Source organism: Lolium perenne, chromosome 4 (assembly GCF_019359855.2).
Source record: "Lolium perenne isolate Kyuss_39 chromosome 4, Kyuss_2.0, whole genome shotgun sequence".
In the NCBI taxonomy this organism is placed as follows: domain Eukaryota; kingdom Viridiplantae; phylum Streptophyta; class Magnoliopsida; order Poales; family Poaceae; genus Lolium; species Lolium perenne.
In genome coordinates, this window is record NC_067247.2 from 355,986,672 (window position 1) to 356,008,329 (window position 21,658).

General features: G+C 42.5%; 1 protein-coding gene and 1 pseudogene across 1 annotated transcript; one reads left to right on the top strand and one right to left on the bottom strand.

Moving 5' to 3' along the window:
- Positions 1-14,056: 14,056 nt before the first annotated feature.
- LOC139830278 (protein FAR1-RELATED SEQUENCE 5-like) lies at positions 14,057-15,983 on the bottom strand (annotated as a pseudogene).
- Positions 15,984-18,050: 2,067 nt separating this feature from the next.
- LOC127296902 (uncharacterized) lies at positions 18,051-19,371 on the top strand. Its single transcript, XM_051327139.2, has 4 exons — positions 18,051-18,460; positions 18,591-18,629; positions 18,915-18,999; positions 19,117-19,371. The coding sequence occupies exons 1-4, from the start codon at positions 18,119-18,121 to the stop codon at positions 19,197-19,199; spliced, it is 549 nt and encodes a 182-aa protein (XP_051183099.1). The 5' UTR covers positions 18,051-18,118; the 3' UTR covers positions 19,200-19,371.
- The last annotated feature ends 2,287 nt before the right edge of the window (positions 19,372-21,658 follow it).

Consider the following 21,658-nt stretch of genomic DNA (forward strand, 5'->3'; position numbering starts at 1 on the left):
CATGTGTTCTTAGCTCATAGTATTCATGGCGAAGTTTCTTCTTCGTTAAATTGTTATATGGTTGGAATTGGAAAATGATACATGTAGTAATTGCTATAATGTCTTGGGTAATGTGATACTTGGCAATTGTTGTGCTCATGTTTAAGCTCTTGCATCATATGCTTTGCACTCATTAATGAAGAAATACATAGAGCATGCTAAAATTTGGTTTGCATATTTGGTTTCTCTAAGGTCTAGATAATTTCTAGTATTGAGTTTGAACAACAAGGAAGACGGTGTAGAGTCTTATAATGTTTTCAATATGTTTTTTATGTGAGTTTTGCTGCACCGGTTCATCCTTGTGTTTGTTTCAAATAAGCCTTGCTAGCCTAAACCTTGTATCGAGAGGGAATACTTCTCATGCATCCAAAATACTTGAGCCAACCACTATGCCATTTGTGTCCACCATACCTACCTACTACATGGTATTTTCCGCCATTCCAAAGTAAATTGCTTGAGTGCTACCTTTAAAATTCCATCATTCACCTTTGCAATATATAGCTCATGGGACAAATAGCTTAAAAACTATTGTGGTATTGAATATGTAATTATGCACTTTATCTCTTATTAAGTTGCTTGTTGTGCGATAACCATGTTCACTGGGGACGTCATCAACTACTCTTTGTTGAATTTCATGTGAGTTGCTATGCATGTCCGTCTTGTCTGAAGTAAGAGAGATCTACCACCTTATGGTTAAGCATGCATATTGTTAGAGAAGAACATTGGGCCGCTAACTAAAGCCATGATCCATGGTGGAAGTTTCAGTTTTGGACATATATCCTCAATCTCAAATGAGAAAATTATTAATTGTTGTTACATGCTTATGCATAAAAGAGGATTCCATTATCTGTTGTCTATGTTGTCCCGGTATGGATGTCTAAGTTGAGGAATAATCAATAGCGAGAAATCCAATGCGAGCTTTCTCCTTAGACCTTTGTACAGGCGGCATAGAGGTACCCCTTTGTGACACTTGGTAAAAACATGTGCATTGTGATGATCCGGTAGTCCAAGCTAATTAGGACAAGGTGCGGGCACTATTAGTACACTATGCATGAGGCTTGCAACTTATAAGATATAATTTACATGATACATATGCTTTATTACTACCGTTGACAAAATTGTTTCATGTTTTCAAAATCAAAGCTCTAGCACAAATATAGCAATCGATGCTTTTCCTCTATGGAGGACCATTCTTTTACTTTCAATGTTGAGTCAGTTCACCTATTTCTCTCCACCTCAAGAAGCAAACACTTGTGTGAACTGTGCATTGATTCCTACATACTTGCATATTGCATTTGTTATATTACTCTATGTTGACAACTATCCATGAGATATACATGTTACAAGTTGAAAGCAACCGCTGAAACTTAATCTTCCTTTGTGTTGCTTCAATACCTTTACTTTGAATTATTGCTTTATGAGTTAACTCTTATGCAAGACTTATTGATGCTTGTCTTGAAGTGCTATTCATGAAAAGTCTTTGCTTTATGATTCACTTGTTTACTCATGTCATATACATTGTTTTGATCGCTGCATTCACTACATATGCTTTACAAATAGTATGATCAAGGTTATGATGGCATGTCACTCCGTAAATTATACGTGTTATCGTTTTACCTCGCTCGGGACGAGCAGAACGAAGCCTGGGGATGCTGTTCCGTCTCCGACGTATCGATAATTTCTTATGTTCCATGCCACATTATTGATGTTATCTACATGTTTTATGCACACTTTAGGTCATATTCGTGCATTTTCTGGAACTAACCTATTAACAAGATGCCGAAGTGCCAGTTCCTGTTTTCTTCTGTTTTTGGTTTCAGAAATCCTAGTAACGAAATATTCTCGGAATCGGACGAAATCAACGCCCAAGTTCCTATTTTCACCGGAAGCATCCAGAACACCCGGGAAGGACCAGAGGGGGCACCGGGCCCCTGGACCATAGGCCGGCGCGGCCCAGGCCCCGGCCGTGCCGCCCTATGGTGTCGTCGCCCCTTCGACCCTCCTGCGCCGCCTCTTCGCCTATATAAAGCCCCTGGATCGAAAACCGATACGTTGGACGAAAACCACGAAACCTTCCAGAGCCGCCGCCATCGCGAGGCCAAGATGCGGGGACAGGAGTCTCTGTTCCGGCACGCTGCCAGAGCGGGGAACTGCCCCCGGAAGGCTTCTCCAACGACACCGCTGCCATCTCCACCGCCATCTTCATCACCGCTGCTGCTCCCATGAGGAGGGAGTAGTTCTCCATCGAGGCTCGGGGCTGTACCGGTAGCTATGTGGTTCATCTCTCTCCTATGTACCTCAATACAATAATCTCATGAGCTGCTTTACATGATTGAGATTCATATGAGTTTGTATCACAATTTATCTATGTGCTACTCTAGCAAAGTTATTAAAGTAGTTCTATTCCTCCTGCACGTGTGTAAAGGTGACAGTGTGTGCACCGTGTTAGTACTTGGTTTATGCTATGATCATGATCTCTTGTAGATTGCGAAGTTAACTATTGCTATGATAATATTGATGTGATCTATTCCTCCTACATATGCATGAAGGTGACAGTGTGCATGCTATGTTAGTACTTGGTTTAGTTGTATTGATCTATCTTACACTATAAGGTTACTTAAATATGAACAAATTGTGGAGCTTGTTAACTCCGGCATTGAGGGTTCGTGTAATCCTACGCAATGCGTTCATCATCCAACAAAAGTGTAGAGTATGCATTTATCTATTCTGTTATGTGATCAATGTTGAGAGTGTCCACTAGTGAAAGTGTAATCCCTAGGCCTTGTTCCTAAATACTGCTATCGCTGCTTGTTTCTTGTTTCTTGCGTTACTACTGCTGCAATACTACCACCATCAACTACACGCCAGCAAGCTATTTTCTGGCACCGTTGCTACTGCTCATATATATTCATACCACCTGTATTTCACTATCTCTTCGCCGAACTAGTGCACCTATTAGGTGTGTTGGGGACACAAGAGACTTCTTGCTTTGTGGTTGCAGGGTTGCATGAGAGGGATATCTTTGACCTCTTCCTCCCTGAGTTCGATAAACCTTGGGTGATCCACTTAAGGGAAAACTTGCTGCTGTTCTACAAACCTCTGCTCTTGGAGGCCCAACACTGTCTACAGGAAAGGAGGGGGAACGTAGACATCAATAGCACACAGTAGATGTGTCCAAGATGGACCTTTCCATGAAGCAATGTGCATTCTTGATATGAGGATTCTCATTGGGGGATTCAAAGAGAGATGAAGAGGGAATATTGGTGGTGGCAATGGCGGCCACTTCCTTTGAGCTTTCTTCTTCATCACTACTACTTTCAACTTCATCGGAAGAGTATTCTTCCTTAGTCACTAGCACAATCCTTGATGGCCTCTTGCCCTTCTTGCTCTTGTTGTAGAATTTCTTGTTGGGGGTCTTTGACTCTTTGTTCTTGTTCTTGTCCTTGAGAATGAGCCTTCCACCATGAGTCTCTCGATGCTCATAGGGGCATTGGGCGATGAAATGGTTCTTGTCACCACAATTGTAGCATGATCTTGTTTTTGGGCCCGAGCTCTTGAACCCACTTGATTTGTTTCTGTTGATGTTGTCTTCCTTGGCCTTGGATGGATCAACCCAAAAGGATTTTTCATGGAATGCCATGTGATCATTGTAGTGGAGTTCCAAGTCTTCCGGATAGGACATACTCCAAGATGTCCTATATGGTTCTTGAGGGTTCACTTCTTCCACGGAATTGACCGTCAAGGCAAGATTGGTCCCTCTTGACATTCCAATGGCACGATTGCGAGAATCATGAGAGTTTTGCTCGAGCACCTTGAGAGCTTGCAACTCGTGCACCGCTTGTTGAGAAGTTAGAGAGGAAAATCATTCTCTCCCAACAAGAGTCTTGACATCAATGGGTTCAAACGACACCATGCAGTCAATGTACTTATCTTTGATCCAAGAGTCATCAATGTGTTTGGCACCCACATTCCGGAAAGCATCGGCAACGGTGATAAGTCTTCTATACATGACTTCACGATCTTGATCCGGTAGCCTCATGAATCCTTCGGCTTGATTCCGAAGGGCATTATACTTGTTCCTTCTCATGCTATCACTTCCCATGCAACTAGCGGCCAAACCATCCCAAGCTTCCTTGGCGGTGGAGAAATTCCGAACACGAGACAAGTCCTTAGTCCCCACACTAGTTTGAATCATGTACAAGGCAATGTCATTGAGTTGATTATCAACCGCTTCTCTTCTAGTCAACTTGTCGGGGTTGTAAGGCTTGAAGCCTTCCATGATGATTCTCCAAAGTTCATTGGAAGCACTGCGAACATGAGAGCGAAACTCAAATTGCCATGTATCGAAATCTTTATCATTAAACTTAGGTGGGTCACCCCGAATGTTTATATGAGGATGAGGAACCGGGATATCGGGAGATAGGAAAGGCGGAGCCACTTGATTGTAGCTAACACCTCCACTAGTTCCCCTAGGAGAAGCAATGGGGTTTTTAATAGTGGTTAAGTTATCACCATTCAAGGGATTGGTAGAGGAGGGTAATGCCGAAGCATCTCCCTCTTCTAACGCACCCTTGTCCTTTACCTCTATGGTGGGGATGACGGGGGGGGGGGAGCCGCGGGAAAGCGATCGGAAAACATTTTCATCAAGCTTTCCATTTGGGTTTCCATGGCGGATCTCAAGGATGCTTCCATCGACTTGAGATCATCCATGGAGACCGGCTTTGCGGCCCCTTCCGAAGGTGCGTCATCCGGCATACTCTTAGGCGGTTAAGCCCGAAATAAGAGCCGAGGCTCTGATACCAATTGAAAGGATCGTATGCCGCACCTAGAGGGGGGGTGAATAGGTGCTAACCAATTTTTAGTTCTTTTTCAATTTAGGCTTGACACAAAGGTAAATTCTCTAGATATGCAACTATGTGAATTTACCTATATGACACGGTCAACGACTAAGCAAGATAAGGCTACGCAATATATAGAGGAGATAAAGGATAGAGGTAACCGAGAGTGGATCACACGGAGACACGGAGTTGATTCCCGTAGTTCCCTTCCTTTGCAAGAAGGTACGTCTACGTTCGGAGGAGTGTGGTCGCTACGAAAGCCAGACCAACAGCCATGAAGGCTTCACTCAGGTCTCCTGTGAGCAACGCCACGAAGGCCTAGCCCACTTCCACTAAGGGATTTCCTCGAGGCGGAAACCGGGCCTTTACAAGGTTCTTGGGGCACATAGCCACAACCAAATTGGAGGCTCCCAAATCTGTAACAACACAACAATCAACAAGTATACATCAACAACAAACAACTAGGGATCCAAAGAGGAACACTAGCAAGACGGCCCTCAACAAAATGAGGGGGAAATGCAAATCGCTTCGGTGAAGATGTAGATCGGGGTCTTCTCCTTCGATTCTCCAAAGCACAAGGGATTTGGGTGGTTGAGGGAGGAGATCTGGCGATTTTGGTGTTCTTGGTGGCTCAGCAATGGTGGAGGAAGATTTTAGGGTTTGAGCACCCTTCCAAGGTAGGGGAAGGGTCCTATTTATACCCCACCCACTTTTCTGCCCGTTGGAGAGGTTTCACCGGTAGTGCCGGCCTTGAGACGCCGGTAGTGCCGGCCAATATTTTGATTCAGCAGGTCGACAGGCAGGCCGGCAGTGCTGGGCTAGAATCGCCGGCAGTGCCGGGGTGCAGCCACCGGCAGTGTCGGGGTGCATCCATCGGCAGTGCCGGGGTGCATCCACCGGCAGTGCCGGCCCGACATCACCGGCAGTGCCGACCAAGGAATATCTTCAGCTTCTCATTTTCTTCCTTTTTGAGTGGGTCGAGATTTACCCGATGATATCTTTTCTATATCTGTAACTCACTTAGCACACAGTTAAATTGTCACCGGTGTTGTTAACAAACACACAAAACCTCAGAGATCATGAAATGTTCTTTCAGTCGTGAACTAAGTTTATGTCGAACTATGGATCGTAATATCGTGAACTAAGGTGATGTTAAACTTTAGATTCATATTCAGATACTGTGATGTCAAACTTTAATGTTATTTGTTGGAGTCATTACAATACCATTAGCAGAGAAGAAATGCAGAGAAAAGGATAGCTCCCACCAGTGGGGCGCTACTCGTTTCGCAGGGTAGCTCCTTTGTATGCGGCGCTACGCTTTTCGGTGTTAGCCGGCACACGTTCGCGCCTAGAAGGAAATCGCGAAGGGTAGCTCTTTTGCTTGGGGCGCTACCTTGTTCACTTGGTAGCTCCCTTATTTGGGGCTTCACAGTTAGCCAGCCATGTTTGATTTCCTCTGTTTCTCAGCAATTCTCAAGCACCAACACAAACAAGATTTAACAGGTAATTCAAAATAGCAGTTCTCAAATCCAGAACATCAAATCCACAGGTTTTACAAGTTGTAGAGGTCCAATACATAACTAGGTTCATCTATGACGATCAAAACAACAAGATTCAGTACATAACAAGTTCTATAGGTTCAGGACTCATTGAGTCCAACGGGGGTACTTTCCCTTCCGCTTGGTTGCATCTTCTACCGCTTCCGCCTCTTCCCTTGCACGACGAACCCTCTCTCTCTTTTTTTCCCGTTCCGCCTCACGAAGATCCTTCTATTCTTCCTCCTTCTTCTCTTTCTCCAAACTTTGTTTCTCAAGTCTAATCTTCATCTTTTCCCCCCGCTCCTCCTCACGAATCAACTAGAACATGTAGTTCCACTTCCTTTGCTCCTCGTAATCAACCTCTTCCTTGTGGCGGGGATCTTGCTCCAAATCTATCCACTTCACAAATTGACAAAGAGGTGGAGGAGACTGCAAATACACATTTAATATTATTAACGACAAGCACTCAAGAAAAAATCATTACAAGTGGAGACTCATACCGGTGGGTAGTCATATGGATTTCTTGGCTTGGCCTTGTCATGTGAATAGTTAGGACACATCCAAAACCTCCTTCCATGCTTGGCATCCCAATCATCATATCGCTTGGAGACACAAAGGTCACCGCACCAACAACGAGCCCGTTCCGTCCCTTCGGGAAAATTGGATGGCCAAAGGTCAACGGTGTGCTTCCACTTCCTCGGGTTTTCCGTCGGATCGGACGACGCCATACCTACAACAATTTTATATTAAAGTTACTATGAAGAATATTTCCAAACAAACATAAGCAAACAATTCTAAGACAAAAAGAAAACACAAAATGCCTACAACAATGTTTGAAAACTAAGATAGGCGAACAGTAATGCCTACAACAAGTTTTGCCATCTACAAAAAAGATATAAAAACAAAATGCATAAACAATAAGTATATCAATGGGGGCTTCTCCTACGGTTTTCCTGGTAAAAAAAGTATATCAATTACAATCTTCACATTCCAAGTTTATCTAGATCTACAATACCAAACTCAAACCATACATGTCAATATTGACAACAAATCATAGTCACATACCATAACTCTAACTAGCAAAATAGGCCAATCTAGAGGCTAATAAAACTATCAAACTAAAACAAAATCAACAAGACCACACAAATTTTGAAATTTATGATGCTCTAGGGTTTCACCAATACTACACACAATTGGGTCTAATGAGACAAGATTTTTGAATAAATTTGATGGGATCGAATAGAAATACCTAAGGGAGGGATGAAGACCAAAATCCACGAAGGAATCTTCAGATCTGAGGGATTTGGGGGAGGGATTTGAGAGGGAAGAGAGAGGGGGACGCGCCCTGGCTCCTTCCTGGTCGGGGTGTGAGGGGTAAGTGGTTGGTGGAGGGGATGGGGGCGGCCCACGCGGCTTAACATATTCTAAAGGGTAGCACCCTTCAGAGGGGAGTTGAACTTTAAAAGGATAGTGCCCTTGTGAAGGGAGTTGACCTCGCAAATTGTGGGCCCAGTCTCGCCACGCTGGCACATGTTCAGCGCCACTGCAAGCGGCGCTACGGTGAAGAGGGTAGCGCCTCGGTGGAAGATGCTACTAAAAAGGGTTAGATTTTGAATATTTTTCAAAAAGAGGTTAAATCGTGATGTGCTGAACTTTCGAAAAGAGTCAAATTTGTTGAAATGGACGCAACGAGAACAAAAAAAAGGAAAAGACGGTTTACCTGCGTATAATCTAATAACTGCCAGGGCACTCCCTTGTCTTACAGCGTGCTCACGCGTCTCCTCCGTCGGATCGCGATTGGACGTCGTGGATGGAGCGGCGCTACCGTCCAAAATCGTGGCAGCGACCTCCTCTTTCCTCTTCCTTCGTCCGTTTCGAAACCAAGCATGTGTTCATCCCCATTCCCCCTCCTCCGCTCTGCCCCGCGGCGACCACCGCCCCGATCTCCACTCCCCTAAACAGCTCCCCGGCGGCGACCAGGCCCTACTGTGAAGCCCTGCGGGGTTTCCTGGTAGTACTAGTAGTTTCCTGGGAGGTTCTACCGTCGGGGATTTGCGTATTGGAAGCTGGATTTCCCCGTCGGAGGCTGGAGCATTCCTTCGGTGGCGCGGCTGGTCGATTCAACGGTTCTCAGGCGGCGTTGTAGTCGGCTCAAGAGGTTTCGAAGCCCAATTTGTGCCGAGACCTCGCGAATCGACCCTTCTAAGTCGTGGTGGTCGTGATTTCAGTTCGCGGCGGCAGAGCATCGGCGACGACCTGTTTGGTGAGTTCTCCATCCTCGCACCATGATTCGGTAGCTTCCTATACGTGCCCTATAGCGGCGACATAGCATGGGCGGCGACAGATCGAGGCACTGTGGTGCTTTTTGTTTTGTTTTTGTTGTCTAATTTCGGTGTTCGATATGCGTTCATATGCGTGTTGTAGAGGTTATGGCTGCGCAAATGGAGTGGTATGGCTTTGCTATTTTGTCTTTGTCACAGCTGGTCATGTAGTCATGGTCAATTTTGGTCTTGCTTGTTTTTCATTGTTCATAGTGTTCATCATGCATTAGTTCTCATTAGTTGCGTAGTTCTGTGTTTTGCTGGGCATAATCACATTCAGATGTCTGGTTAGAGATTCATGAGATTCAGATGTCTGTTATGAAGAGTACATTCAGATGCTATTTTTGCTGTTCATCATGTAATTTATGAAGAGTACTTGTCAGAGATTGTCTGTTAGGATGTATTTTTTGAATAATAATTACATTCATGGAATGCATGGACATGAAAAAATACATCCTGGAAGGCATGGACATGGATTTCTAATAATTTTCTCTTGATGTAGAACATTCTATATAGGATGTACAATTTCAGTAATAATTACATCCTTTGAAGGCATTGTCATGAAATAAATACATCCTAGAAGGCTTCTATATTTTCAGTAATAAATACATCCTGGTAACATAGGCGTAATGTGATGTAATTTGTGCCAATCTATTACAGTTATTCAGCATTTTTTTGCGGTTATTATCTTGTCGATAGGATCAAATTTTCTTAGTTATATCATGGCTTTTCATTTCATTTTTAGAATCATGAAGACGTCTCGCACACCGAAGCAACCTTCAAAGGATAAACACTCAAAGTTCAGCATCATGAAAAAGAAGTTACAGTTGAAAAACAAGGGGCATGCAATAGTTTCGAAGCAGGAGGCAGTTATAGCTGATAAACTTCCAGTTGATTATGAGTCAAGACCCAAAGTTCCAGACGCAGAAGGAAATGTGGTAGCACCAACTGCAGCTGATGATGAAGCCCGGCTGAATTATTGCCGATTAAGACTAAAAACCAGGTAGCTGTCTCTATTTAGAATATGAACATGTAACTATGATATGTAATATAATGTTGATTTTTGAATTACATTTTCATAATGCCTGGTATATTAACCCTGCATTCCTACCTTTTTTTTTAATGCAGAGCTACCTATTCAATCGATCATCACCCATGAAGCTTGTCAGGGTTTGTAAGGATATGACTCCAGAACAAAAGAAATTGCTAACAGATGCAAATTTTGGAGGGATGATTCTGATGAAGTGCTCGAAGCTTATACCTGAAATGTGCCGTTTCTTGATGGGATGTTTTGAACCAGTGAAATGTCAGCTGGACTTTGGGGAGAGGGGCAGGATTAGGTAACCGCTGAATCTGTTGTCTAGGTTCTTGGAGTACCTATAGGCAGATCTGCCGTCCCATACTATCTTGATGCCGATGCTACAAGTCTGATGCTTAACATGCTTGGGATCACAGATGGAGTTCAACCAAATGTTACATCGTTGGAGAAGGAGTTAGGAAAAGACTACCCTGCGGATGATGCATATCTCAGAAAATTTGTCATATACATGATCAGCTCTGTTTTTGCTCCAACCACCGCATCAAAGTCGGTCCCAAATGCTACCCATCCGTGCTTAATATAGATGCCATCGCACCTTGAATTGGGCAGAGTTCATCATTGATATCCTAAAAGAGACTGCCAATGCAAAGGACCGGAAGAATTGGTTCAAGGCTTGCATGCCATATATCATGGTGAGTTTTCTTATCATATATATTCCATTTGTCCTCTTTTTTTGATTGGTGTTTGTGTATGTGCTGATGACAAGATTTTCTTATTTTTGGGGATGTACTAATTTGTGTCTTTTTTGGCAGATCTTGTATGTGGATTCCTTAGAAACAACCGCAGTTGATCCGCGGATGACGAGCCTCGATGTACATTGTGGACAAACAGCACGATATCACTTGTAGCTGATCTTGATAAAGATATAAATGGATCCTTTGGTGCATTACACCGTAAGTACTTTTGTTTTAGATGACACATACGGATCGATTATACATTTGGTAGTCATTCTATTTTTTATTTTTCCGAACAACATAGCTCCCGCTGATTTTTTCATCCATATGCACGACTCAAGGCTTGTTACAGGGTGAAACTATCTCTTTTTAATAATGAACCTCGATGTGATTGATATGTTCATCAAAGCGGCATATGCCGTGCAATCATTCAGATCGTGTATGCATGCTATTTTTCCACTCTTTTTTTCTTCGTTTACATGTTCATGGTTTATGGTCGGCATTGTAAGCATTTTTATATTTCTTTAATTTTGTTTTAGCTTGACTCTTTATATGTATTTTATCAGGAGTTGGCAAGGTATAGGCCAGCCGTGATCAACATGTGTGCCGTATTTGAAGAGGGCGTGGCATCTTTTGTTAAATCTCTAGGAGACAATGATGCATCTACTAAGCTTGCTGATCAAGAAGGTGGCCATCCTACAAAAAAGGAGAAACCAAAGAAGAGAAAATATGTCCGTGCTACAACTAAGAAGCATGATCAAGGAGGACAAAAGCAAGAGGTACATGAGGACACTGTTCCGCTTGATAAAGCTGCCTTGGTTGAAGATACATATTCTGATGAGGACACTGTCCAATTAAGGAAGAGGAAATATGTAGATAAGGAGCATCAAAGTTCATGAAGACGCTGCAAGCAAGGATAAGATTACAGAGAAGTTGTGTTACGAAGATATCTTCTCTGTTACGACTACGAAGATAACCTAGTTGAAGAATTGGGAAAACAAAAGAACGATGAACAACTTGACACAAAGGAATTGGCTGCAACTATAGGCCAGCCATCTCTGTCTCTGCGATGTAACTCCTGATGCTTTGAAGCAGCTTCAGAGTTATGGAACATGGTCCCAGTCGACTTCGAGTAACAACATTCAGCACAAGGATGATTCGGTAGATCCTTCAGCTAACACAACACCATTGCAATTCCAAGGCAAAGTATGTGAGGGAAGCATCATTCGTAGTGACATGAAAAGAACTTCATCTTCAAAAAGGAAGAAGGCTGTTTCATTTGTGCTTCAGGCAGAACACAACCATGAGGAAAATCACAAAGCTGATGCAACTGCTGCACTGATCGTAGCAATGCAAAGTACCTCCTAAAGTAGCAAGGTGCAATCTAGTCCAATCAGCAGGAGGCCGATAACCAGATCCATGTCTCCTTTGAAGGCATCTCACAAGAAGAAGGAAGTCCAAAGTCGAGCAAACAACAAGAACATTTTTGCAAGCAAAGTTGCTGATAGTCCTAGGAGACTAACACGGTTTGCTACAGCTCAAGCAAGGGAGAATGATAGGAATGAGGATATGCCTGTGGAACAATCTGTAGATGGCCAAAACAGCATGAACAGGAATTTAGAGATCCAATTTGGCAGCTCTGAGAATCGGCCTGAAACATTGTCTCAGATTAAACGACAAGAGCTTATCGAGTACTACCCCTCCTTTGATCTTGGGTTCGATGAACCGAACTCTTCAAAAACTACAGCTGAAGTGGGGACAAGCCAAGAGATAGTGGTCATCTCAAGCAATGAGAGTGGGGATTCGTTAGATAAGATTTATGCCAATATTGACATGCCAACCAGGATTCCATCAACCGGAAAGGGGCATGTTGCCGAAGATGCTCCTCTTACAGCGTGTGCCCCAAACAGTTCCACCCCCATTCCTGAAGCACATAAGAAAAGGATCGTTAAGCCATCCCAAACTCAGAAGTCACCATTTCTAGGATGTAGCAAGAAGGAGACTGCAACGAAATATGCTAACGAGGTCTACAGCAGGCTTCTTGACTATGGTGGGGCATCTACAGATGTCATCAACAAACGCAGAATTATTGATGATGGAAAATTCTACATCCACGTCCGAGACCTAGCAGATTCTGTTAGGCCAGGAGCACAACTAAGTAATACTACTTGTGAATTGGCACTTCGTGTTCTTGCACAAGAGATGGAAAAGCAGAAGAAACACATTGATGATGGCGGTGAGTTTCAAACTTCAATCAACCAAATTGTAATTTTATCCTTTTTTTTACATGATTTTTCTCAAGTTTTTTTATAATCAACTGTTTTCCATTTGCTGGTACCGGATATCATGAAGACCAAGCTTAGGGATGTGATGTGCATTCATGACAAATTTGTATCCAAAGCATTCCAAATGACTCCAAGTAATCGTCTAGATCACAAAGAGCAGGTAACTGTTTAATTTTCTTCAACTCATGTGTCATTTTTGCACTTGGAGTAGCCATTATCATGTTGTTTTCCCACAGTCCACCGCTTTTTTTTAAATATTTTTGTGGCTTTGAATTACTACAGGTATTGTTCCCAGTGTTGCAAGACCTGACTCCTGACATTGAATTGTTCACTGGGCATTATTACCTGATTGTGCTGAACCTAAAGGCGGAGAGGTTCGAGGTGATGGATTCGCTACGAGCTAAAGGGAACCGCTCATTCCAGAAAGATTACAGGTCTATCATTGGTTCAATAAAGTACTTGTGGGCTGAAAACTACAGCGACTCGAAGATAAACATTGAGTGTTGGGCAACAGAGCACATCGTTACCCCGATGCAGAAAACTACGTAAGTGATTTTCCATCACACTTTTTCCATTGTTGTTTCACAAGTACCTTTCCTTCATTTTATGCAGAATTATATTTTATACATCCCACAACTACTTGTTGGCATGCAAGGTACGATTGCGGGTACTTCATGCTCAAGTTCATCGAGCTATGGAACGGTAGGAAACTATCGACTTCAATCAACCCAATGGACATGGAAATCATTAGGAAGCAGCTTTACACTCAAGTGGCTTGAATGGTGCGATAACAAGATAGCCCGGCAAGATCTCTGTTCTAAAAAATGAGGTACATTTAATGGTTCGAAAACCCGCATACTTGTATGTTGAAATTTTCCTACAACTCAGCTTTCTGCTTGTAATATATGGGCCTGAAAATTTTATGATTTGGTTGCAAAATACGTATTTGGGAAAGCAACAACCTTCCTGTAATTTCTTTACACTTCGCCATTTACTATTAGTAGTTGCGGAAGTTTATTCCATGCATAATACGAGCTTTATTTTAGACAACAAAAACAACAGAGCATTTTCTTATAGTTGATCATTTACTAAACCTTAGTAAAATAATACATGCGGAAGATTATGACCAGAGCTTCAGCTCATCCACACATAGTTGCAATATCGAAATCTGATCCACAAAGTCTCATAAAACAATATTTCTCTATCAATTAAAACAACTTAGATTTAAGCTCCCTCATAAATAACTACATCACCATGAACAACTAAATCATATCATGGAAGAAGTTGAACTCCTTTGGTTCTGTGCTAGGAGTGATCTTTGAAGGGCATTCAGCAGTGGAGTGTTGCGCAGAACCACAACCTTTGCACTTCGGAGGTTTTGAAGCCTTTAGATGTAGCCCTGATTTCTTCCGCTTTTCTTCTGGACGACCTTTAGTTGAAGTCATTATAGGATCCCTTACATGCTGGTACTGGCACCGCTTCCTTGTCCAAAGATCACCACCTAATTCAGACATGGATGGTACCCCTTGGTCTTTACCTTGTTTTTTCTTCTCTTTCCTCTTGGCTGCGGCGATAATCTTCATTGTTAATTCTTTACCCAGCTCACGCATGTACTTGTCGCCTAACGCCGTACCTTTTTCTGATTCAGATGCAATTTTAGCATAATCAGTCCAATTGTTGCAAAGTGTTCCGTAGCGCAGTAGTTTTCGCTCTTTATTGGATAATTTCCTGTCTGCTGGCACATCAGGCAATTCCATTTTTTCTTGGACAATGTCATCTGGGGGCATTGTCCATCTAGGCAAAATGTAGTGTGCTGGAATTGCTTGTACATCACCTAACTGTCCCATTACACGCAGCACATGGCAGCATAATATCCCATCCCTACTGATTTTAGCACATTCACAATTGTACATTCCTTCATTTGAATTAGCTTCCACTATGTAGCTCCTTTTTCCATAGCCAAAAACTGACCCTGAAATTGGCACTACATCAAAAATATGTTCAGCTACCTGGTTGGCGTTATAGGAAGTTACTTTGCGAAGCTCAGCACGAAAACGCAAATAGATAGGCATTGTGTACACTTGCAAAGCTTGTTCTTCCATAGGCCATTCTCCCCAACATCTTAGGACTTTGTCTTCATCCTTGAACTCGTTTGAATCTTCTGCAACTTCAATACTCTCCTGTAGCTTCAAGTACTGGAGGAAGAAGTGGTGCAGGCTGTTGTGCGGGGTGACGTATCTTTTCAAAGATCGCATTAAATCCCTCGCTGCGCGCTGTAGTTTGTAGGAATGGGAAAAACCTGTCCTTGAAATATGCAGGGACAAAGGAAGTCCTAATGTCATACAGATCCTGCAAATGCGTATTATCTGCAACATTGTACTTCAAAAGCATCTCTGCCCACCTAGTTTCGAACTCGCTTACTGTCATGCTATAGTCAATAGTAGCATTAAACTCCAGCCTTAACGGTTCATTTTTAGCCATGTCATTACCCAACACAGGTTGTGCATTTTGCATGATATGCCATCTACAATTGCGGTGACATGCATCAGGAAATATAGCTGCGATGGTGTTTCTCATTGCTACATCTTGATCAGTTATGATATTCATAGGCTGTACTCCATCCATTGCTTCAAGAAACGCCTCAAATAGCCAAACATAATCAGCTTCTTGTTCATTGCGGAGAAAACCACAACCTAGCTGAATTGATTGCCCATATCGGTTGATGCCAATGAATGGTGTGCAGGGCATGCTGTAACAATTAGTCATGTAAGTCGCATCAAATGACAGGCAATCACTGTACTTCTTGTATGCTGCCCTAGCTGGCCCATCCACCCAAAAAATTCTTCTAACCCTGTCATCATGATCAAGATCAAGCTTGTGGAAGAAATCTGCATCATCTTTCTTAACTTTCTCAAACTCGGCGAGCAACAATGACATATCTTTGTTAGTTTGTGCTGCAGTATCAATTGTAGCCATGTAATTACTAACATCCTTTCTGACATAAGGAACATTTGCAAGCTTTCCATACAGTTCTGCCATTATAGACATCACCCTGCCAGCTGAAAGATTGACCTTATGTAGCAGCTTCACAAATTCCCTTTCTTCTTTTGGAATTCCTTTATGAGACCTTAAGAACCTTTTCAACGAAAACTTTTTTAGGCATGGATGATTGTGTTCCTCAATGAACATTGTGACATGCCATTTTTGGCCCCTTCTCTTGACTCGAAGGCGCGCTTTGCAATCAGTCTTCTTAGTTATGAAACGGTTCCTCTGTCGCACAGGTGGAACTTCTTGTTTGTTGATGTCTACAGGTTTGCCACTCTTGTTACATACAAACAGTTGTTTGTCCTTCTGCTTGTCAACAGAGAATTCGGGAAGTACCGCACTTGATGGAGAAGCCTACATGCTTAGCATATCTATTGTAGCACATCAATGCTTCCCGCTGTATCAAATAACATATCCGGGTATGGTTTTTCTACCGGAGTTAAGCTCGGTGTTGATCGAACTTCATCATCTCCACCCGAATCCTCGGTTGACATTGTGTCCCCCGTGTCAATCCCTCCCGTTTCGCAGATGCTCCCGTATGGTTGTCGACATAGGTATATCGGCCGTAGTTTGTTCCTCATTGCCTGTAGGTTCCTCCACATTGTGCTGATGATCTTGATCTTGATTGCTAGTATCATTTCTGCTTTGCTGACCATGCTCTTCGTCTTGTATCGGCTTGTTTAGATCTATACCAGGAAACCTGAAATCCATTTGACCCCACTGCAGAACAAAAATTATGACAGGGATTTGTTACATATCAAGAGAAAAACAAGTTATTTGTTACATATCAAGAGAAAATTGTGATAATGCATTGCAATGAAGATTTCAACCAAACTATGATTTCTAGTTATTTGTGAATTATTTATATGTAGGGCAGCAGAAATTTGGTTTGCATGAGTGGTAGATTGTTCGAGGAGTTAGTTTTGTACATGCACCGAGCATGCGATACTCAAGCCCGTAGTACTGGCTCCTAGAGCTACATGCAAAAAGGGCTCGGTGATCTGCAACCCAAAACTGTTCTTTGATGATGACATTCCCATGGCACACATATGTGGAGGAACTATATAGTTTGTACTGTACATATGTCACTCATGGGAACAAAATACATGTTGAGAATGCCCACTCGATCTTGTTGTGTCGTGGCTTCGAATAACCTATGCTCATATGATTTTTCCATTGCTACTGATTAAAATATCTTTTCAAACAAACAAATAAAAATGTTTGTTTTTCTAACTTTTTCCTTGTTTTTGTTCCAGTATCAAGGGAAGCATCGTTTCAAACACTGAAGACAAAATTCCATATTTCAGAGCTACTACAGGTTTCGATTTTGCATGAAGAACATGGCCAAGTTGGTCAGATTTTGTGTTGACAATGGTGTTATGATGCTCTTTTTGGCTACAGATGTTTGTTTTCCTGGATTGCTAGAATGTTTTATGTTCACATGTCATTGGTTTGTTACAACCTACTTAAAAATGCATCTACTTTCTACTGTCAAAACCAGATGGTTCTTTGGTTTTAAAGTTGATTAGGACACCTGATGCTTCATGTCCCTATGATTTTTGATCTGCAATGGGTTAACAGTTCCTCATAGATAGCTTATATCAACAGGTTTTTTGTTTCTGGATAAATCCTACATGTAAGAAACCAGATCTGGTTTTTTGTTCCTGGACAAACCCTGCATGTAAGAAACCAGATCTGGTTTTTTGCAAAGTGGGGAATTGTTGGATGTACCTTTTTCTGGTTGCTTCCAGCTGCCCTGGAGGTTGCCCTGCCTTGTCTGCGTTTTTTTGCTGAAGAACACGCCTGTAACTTTATGGTCCAAGATCTGTTCCTTCCATGGAGGTCTGGTTCTAATGGAGGCAGAAGGGAAGAGAAGGGGATGGAAGAAAGGGTCGGTCGAAGAAGAAAGAGGAGCAGGTAGGGTCGATCGGTCCAATCTTTCTACCTTTTTTGTTACAGGCTGGTTTTGGTGCCCAGCTGTCATTTTTTGTCCCCACTCAATGGAATAACATGTGGTCCTGTCACACTTTCCAATTCTGGAACCTGTCACTATCAACATACGAGCCCACTTGCTATTTTTGGAAATTTTGACTTCCGACAGGGGGGGCACCGCGTAAGACTACAGGGTGCCTGGGCACTGTGTAGCCTGACCCGTTTACCTGAGCTTTTCCCATGTTTTACGGAGAGACCCCACCTGGAAGTCTCCCAGAAATCAACAGCACGAAATAAACCCCAGAAATCCCCGCACCCACACAGGGACTCCTCGAGATAGGGAGATAATGGTGGGCCGGAAGCCGATGCGCCGCCGGCGCCGTGCCGACAACCCGCCACCGCAGTCCTTCGGCGCAACGGCCCGGCCGACCTCCCCCCGCTCCTCCACCTCCGCCTCCGCCGTCGCTGACCTGGACGACCTCCTCACAGCCCCTCCGCCGTCCGCGTCGGAGCCCCGGAGCTTCCCGTACGCGGTCAAGCAGCAGTGCTGGGACAAGGCGGAGAAGGTGCCCGGGCGCGACCCGGAGAGGTGGCGCCGCGACGCGCTCGGCAACATCGTCTTCCGCAAGCTCGTCGGCTGCCCCGGCTGCCTCTGCCACGACTACGACCACATCCTCCCCTACTCCAAGGTCCGGATACCAATTCCAATTGCAGACCCCGCTCATGAATACTGTTTGCTTCATACTAGGTCTACCGTTCATGCGTGCTCTCCCGTTTCAAGTGAAGTGAGTTATATTACTGATCCCTTTGAATTGACAGGGTGGGAAGAGCACATTGGAGAATTGCCAGGTTTTACAGGTACAAATTCCTTGTCCGATCAATACAGTCTCCGTTGTTTACATGACAATGTGCTATGTTTACAGCCAGATAGTTGATTCTGCCATACTGGTCTGTGCTTTACAGGCAACCGAGAGAACCAAACTTCCTATTATATGCCTACCTGTTGTTTATTGATTGTGCATGTGTCCTACTTTCTTTCACCCACAGATCTGTCAAAGTAGGCGCTAGTATAATTACTCATTACGGTGATGCGGACCAATTTATTCGAGGGAGCATGGCTGATATACCAATACCTACTTGCAGGCTACTGTGAATCGGTCTAAAGGGAACAATACTGAGATATCCAAATCTGAACTGGCACAGAGAAGTGCGTACTGTCGGGTGTCAGGTACGTAATTTTTCGAATGAGCCTGCTACGTTGGGACGTTGGGTGAAGCAATCACTGAGCACAAAATTTATATGTTCAGTTTCCAACTTGCTAACTAACTCTGTATGATATCCTCAGGACGTGATATGGATCTTTTTGAACTCTCTGCCTTTGGGAATGTTCGACGAGAGCCAGATTCAGGGGGCTGCAAAATCCAATGAAGAAAAGGAATATATCTGATGTGTGATGTTAACCAGCTTTGTGCAGTTGCCTCGAATCTGAGAAGGGAAATCTTAGTTGATGGTTGTGTCAAATATGTTTAGTTATTTGTCTGTAATTTGGTACTTTGAATGAATTATCCAAGAAATAGAATCTGCAGTTTTTGCAGCCTGATATCAGTTGCATTCAGTATATTTTCTTGTTACTCCAGCTCTTTAGCATGCCAATTTTACTATCATACGATTAATCTGGTACTACTGATAAAGCGAGTAAAAGCTATAGGATGTTGGGATCCAATAATCGACAGACAGACAGACAGCTGATAAGTAGTGTGCTCTATTTTAATGTTTGCCCTATTGTGCGTACTTGTGGACTCATGGTGACTTCTGCCTGTGAATACTTCATCAAGGTCATCATGTATTGAGAAGCTTTGTGCTCTTTGTCCACCTTCTGGAGTATTGGCCATCAGGACGTGAGTTGTATGACTTATCAACATATCTGCACTTGGCAGGACAGTAGAATGATAGTTGAAGATATCCTTATTTATGGCTTTATTTTATTCATTTAATACCCCAGTCTGAAAGTGCAGTCATGGCATACAGGATTTTACATAGATAATGCAATCTTTCCACGTGAATTGATTGATCTAACATCTGTATCCACAGATATATGAGTGGATCTGTGGACGTGGAGAAATGCAGATGTATGGTCGTAGTCTGCACCCCGTAAATGATGCAATATCCAGCTCCAAGGCATGGTGGTGCCACCGAAGCGGCAATGACTGGCTGTATTGGGATTTTTCCAGTACTTCCTGGGACTTCTTCATCATTCTTTCATTGCTTCTGAAATTTCAGTCCTGAGTATATAATCTAACTTCACTATCTGAGTTGGAGTTAGTATAATCCATTGCATGTTTTCTATAGTTCGAAATAGACAAAGTGTTGCATTGCTGTGATCTTCTAGTAGTCTAAAGTGTAAATAGATATGTGCTTAATATGTTGAGATAGTAAAGTGATCATGGTGATTCTTTCTTCATAAAGTTATTTTTTGTTCATTAAAATTAGTTCATCAGAAGTTACGAACTCAGCATCATTGAGACACAATTATACTTTTCCAAAAACACCATGCCACATGTGTAACATATTTCACAGTTTCAAAATTTACATCCGAATCTCATGCTAATTTTTGTTGTGCATGCGGAAACATGTATGCTGAAACATAATCCCTAAAAGTTTGATAGCATAAGAATAATGATACAGGCTATCTGATGCTCCAGATCTAGTGGAACTATAGGAGAGATGATACACACTAATAGTATAAGAAACCCATACCTCACTGTTTATGTTCATTTTTATTTTCTTATTATGCATATATAATAAGCCTGGAATTTAATATTTAGAAATGACATTTTCTTGGTGTTCCATTTTAGTCAACCACTCAAGAGATTCATCAGCTTGATTGCATGCTACTTTATTTCATGTTATGTGGATGACATGCTCAGTGCTCTAATCGTGTCCATGGTGGGTATGTTTAAATCCCACTATCATATAACTTTTCCTTTTGCTTTTATTTTTTCTTTTGGTATTAAGCTTGGCTTCATATATAAATAGTATTTGAAACTAAGTAGGATGAGTTATTAAATACTTAGTCTAGACTGTGACTTGAAAATGGTTATTCTCCTAGTGCACAGTATGTCCACTTTGGCACTAGTGCAGCTTTTGCAAATGCTTTTGATGGAAAGTGCATGACAAAAGTTTTAGCTTCCAATGATGTGTAGACACCAAAAGGCAACTGCTTGTTGTGTTTGACCTTTTAATGTTCAAAGGATCACTTCACTTCTTTCATAACATGGCCGAAAGTTCAAAGGATAGACATGATGTGCCACTGTGCCCCCAATACTTGAGAAAACTGGTTGTTTTCCTGTTTGTATGAAGAAATATTGTTTTTAGCACATCATACTAGACATGCATTTTCACCATCAGAAGACTGTTCAAAGCGAAAAAGAGTCAGAATATTACGTAGTATTTTTTTTTTCCTGGAGCTATTTTTAAAATTTCCTTGGTTTTTGCCATAGTTTTTTTTTTGTGGGAGTTGCAAATTTCGTGTGCCTTCTGCTAATTGTAGACATGTTGTCTCTGTCCGTCCAGTGGTTTGTAATCTCCTGCCGGAAAAAAAGAACATAGTCAACAGAATAAGATGCACACTGGAATTTTGATTGGAAGTCAAAACTGGTAGCCTATGAAAGGTCAAACGGGTTGACAATGGTGTAAGTGGTACAGCCAGATCTCAATAACGGAAAAGCAGAATGAATGGGGATAATAATGCATCTTGTTGAAACATTTGGAAGGTAGGATGTTACCCAACAGATAGGATTTTTTTAGTGGTATTACCAGTCTATGCCCCACCCCCATCCCAACTCTGTCTATTTGTAGATTACCACTTTACTAGTGTGTTTGTTGAT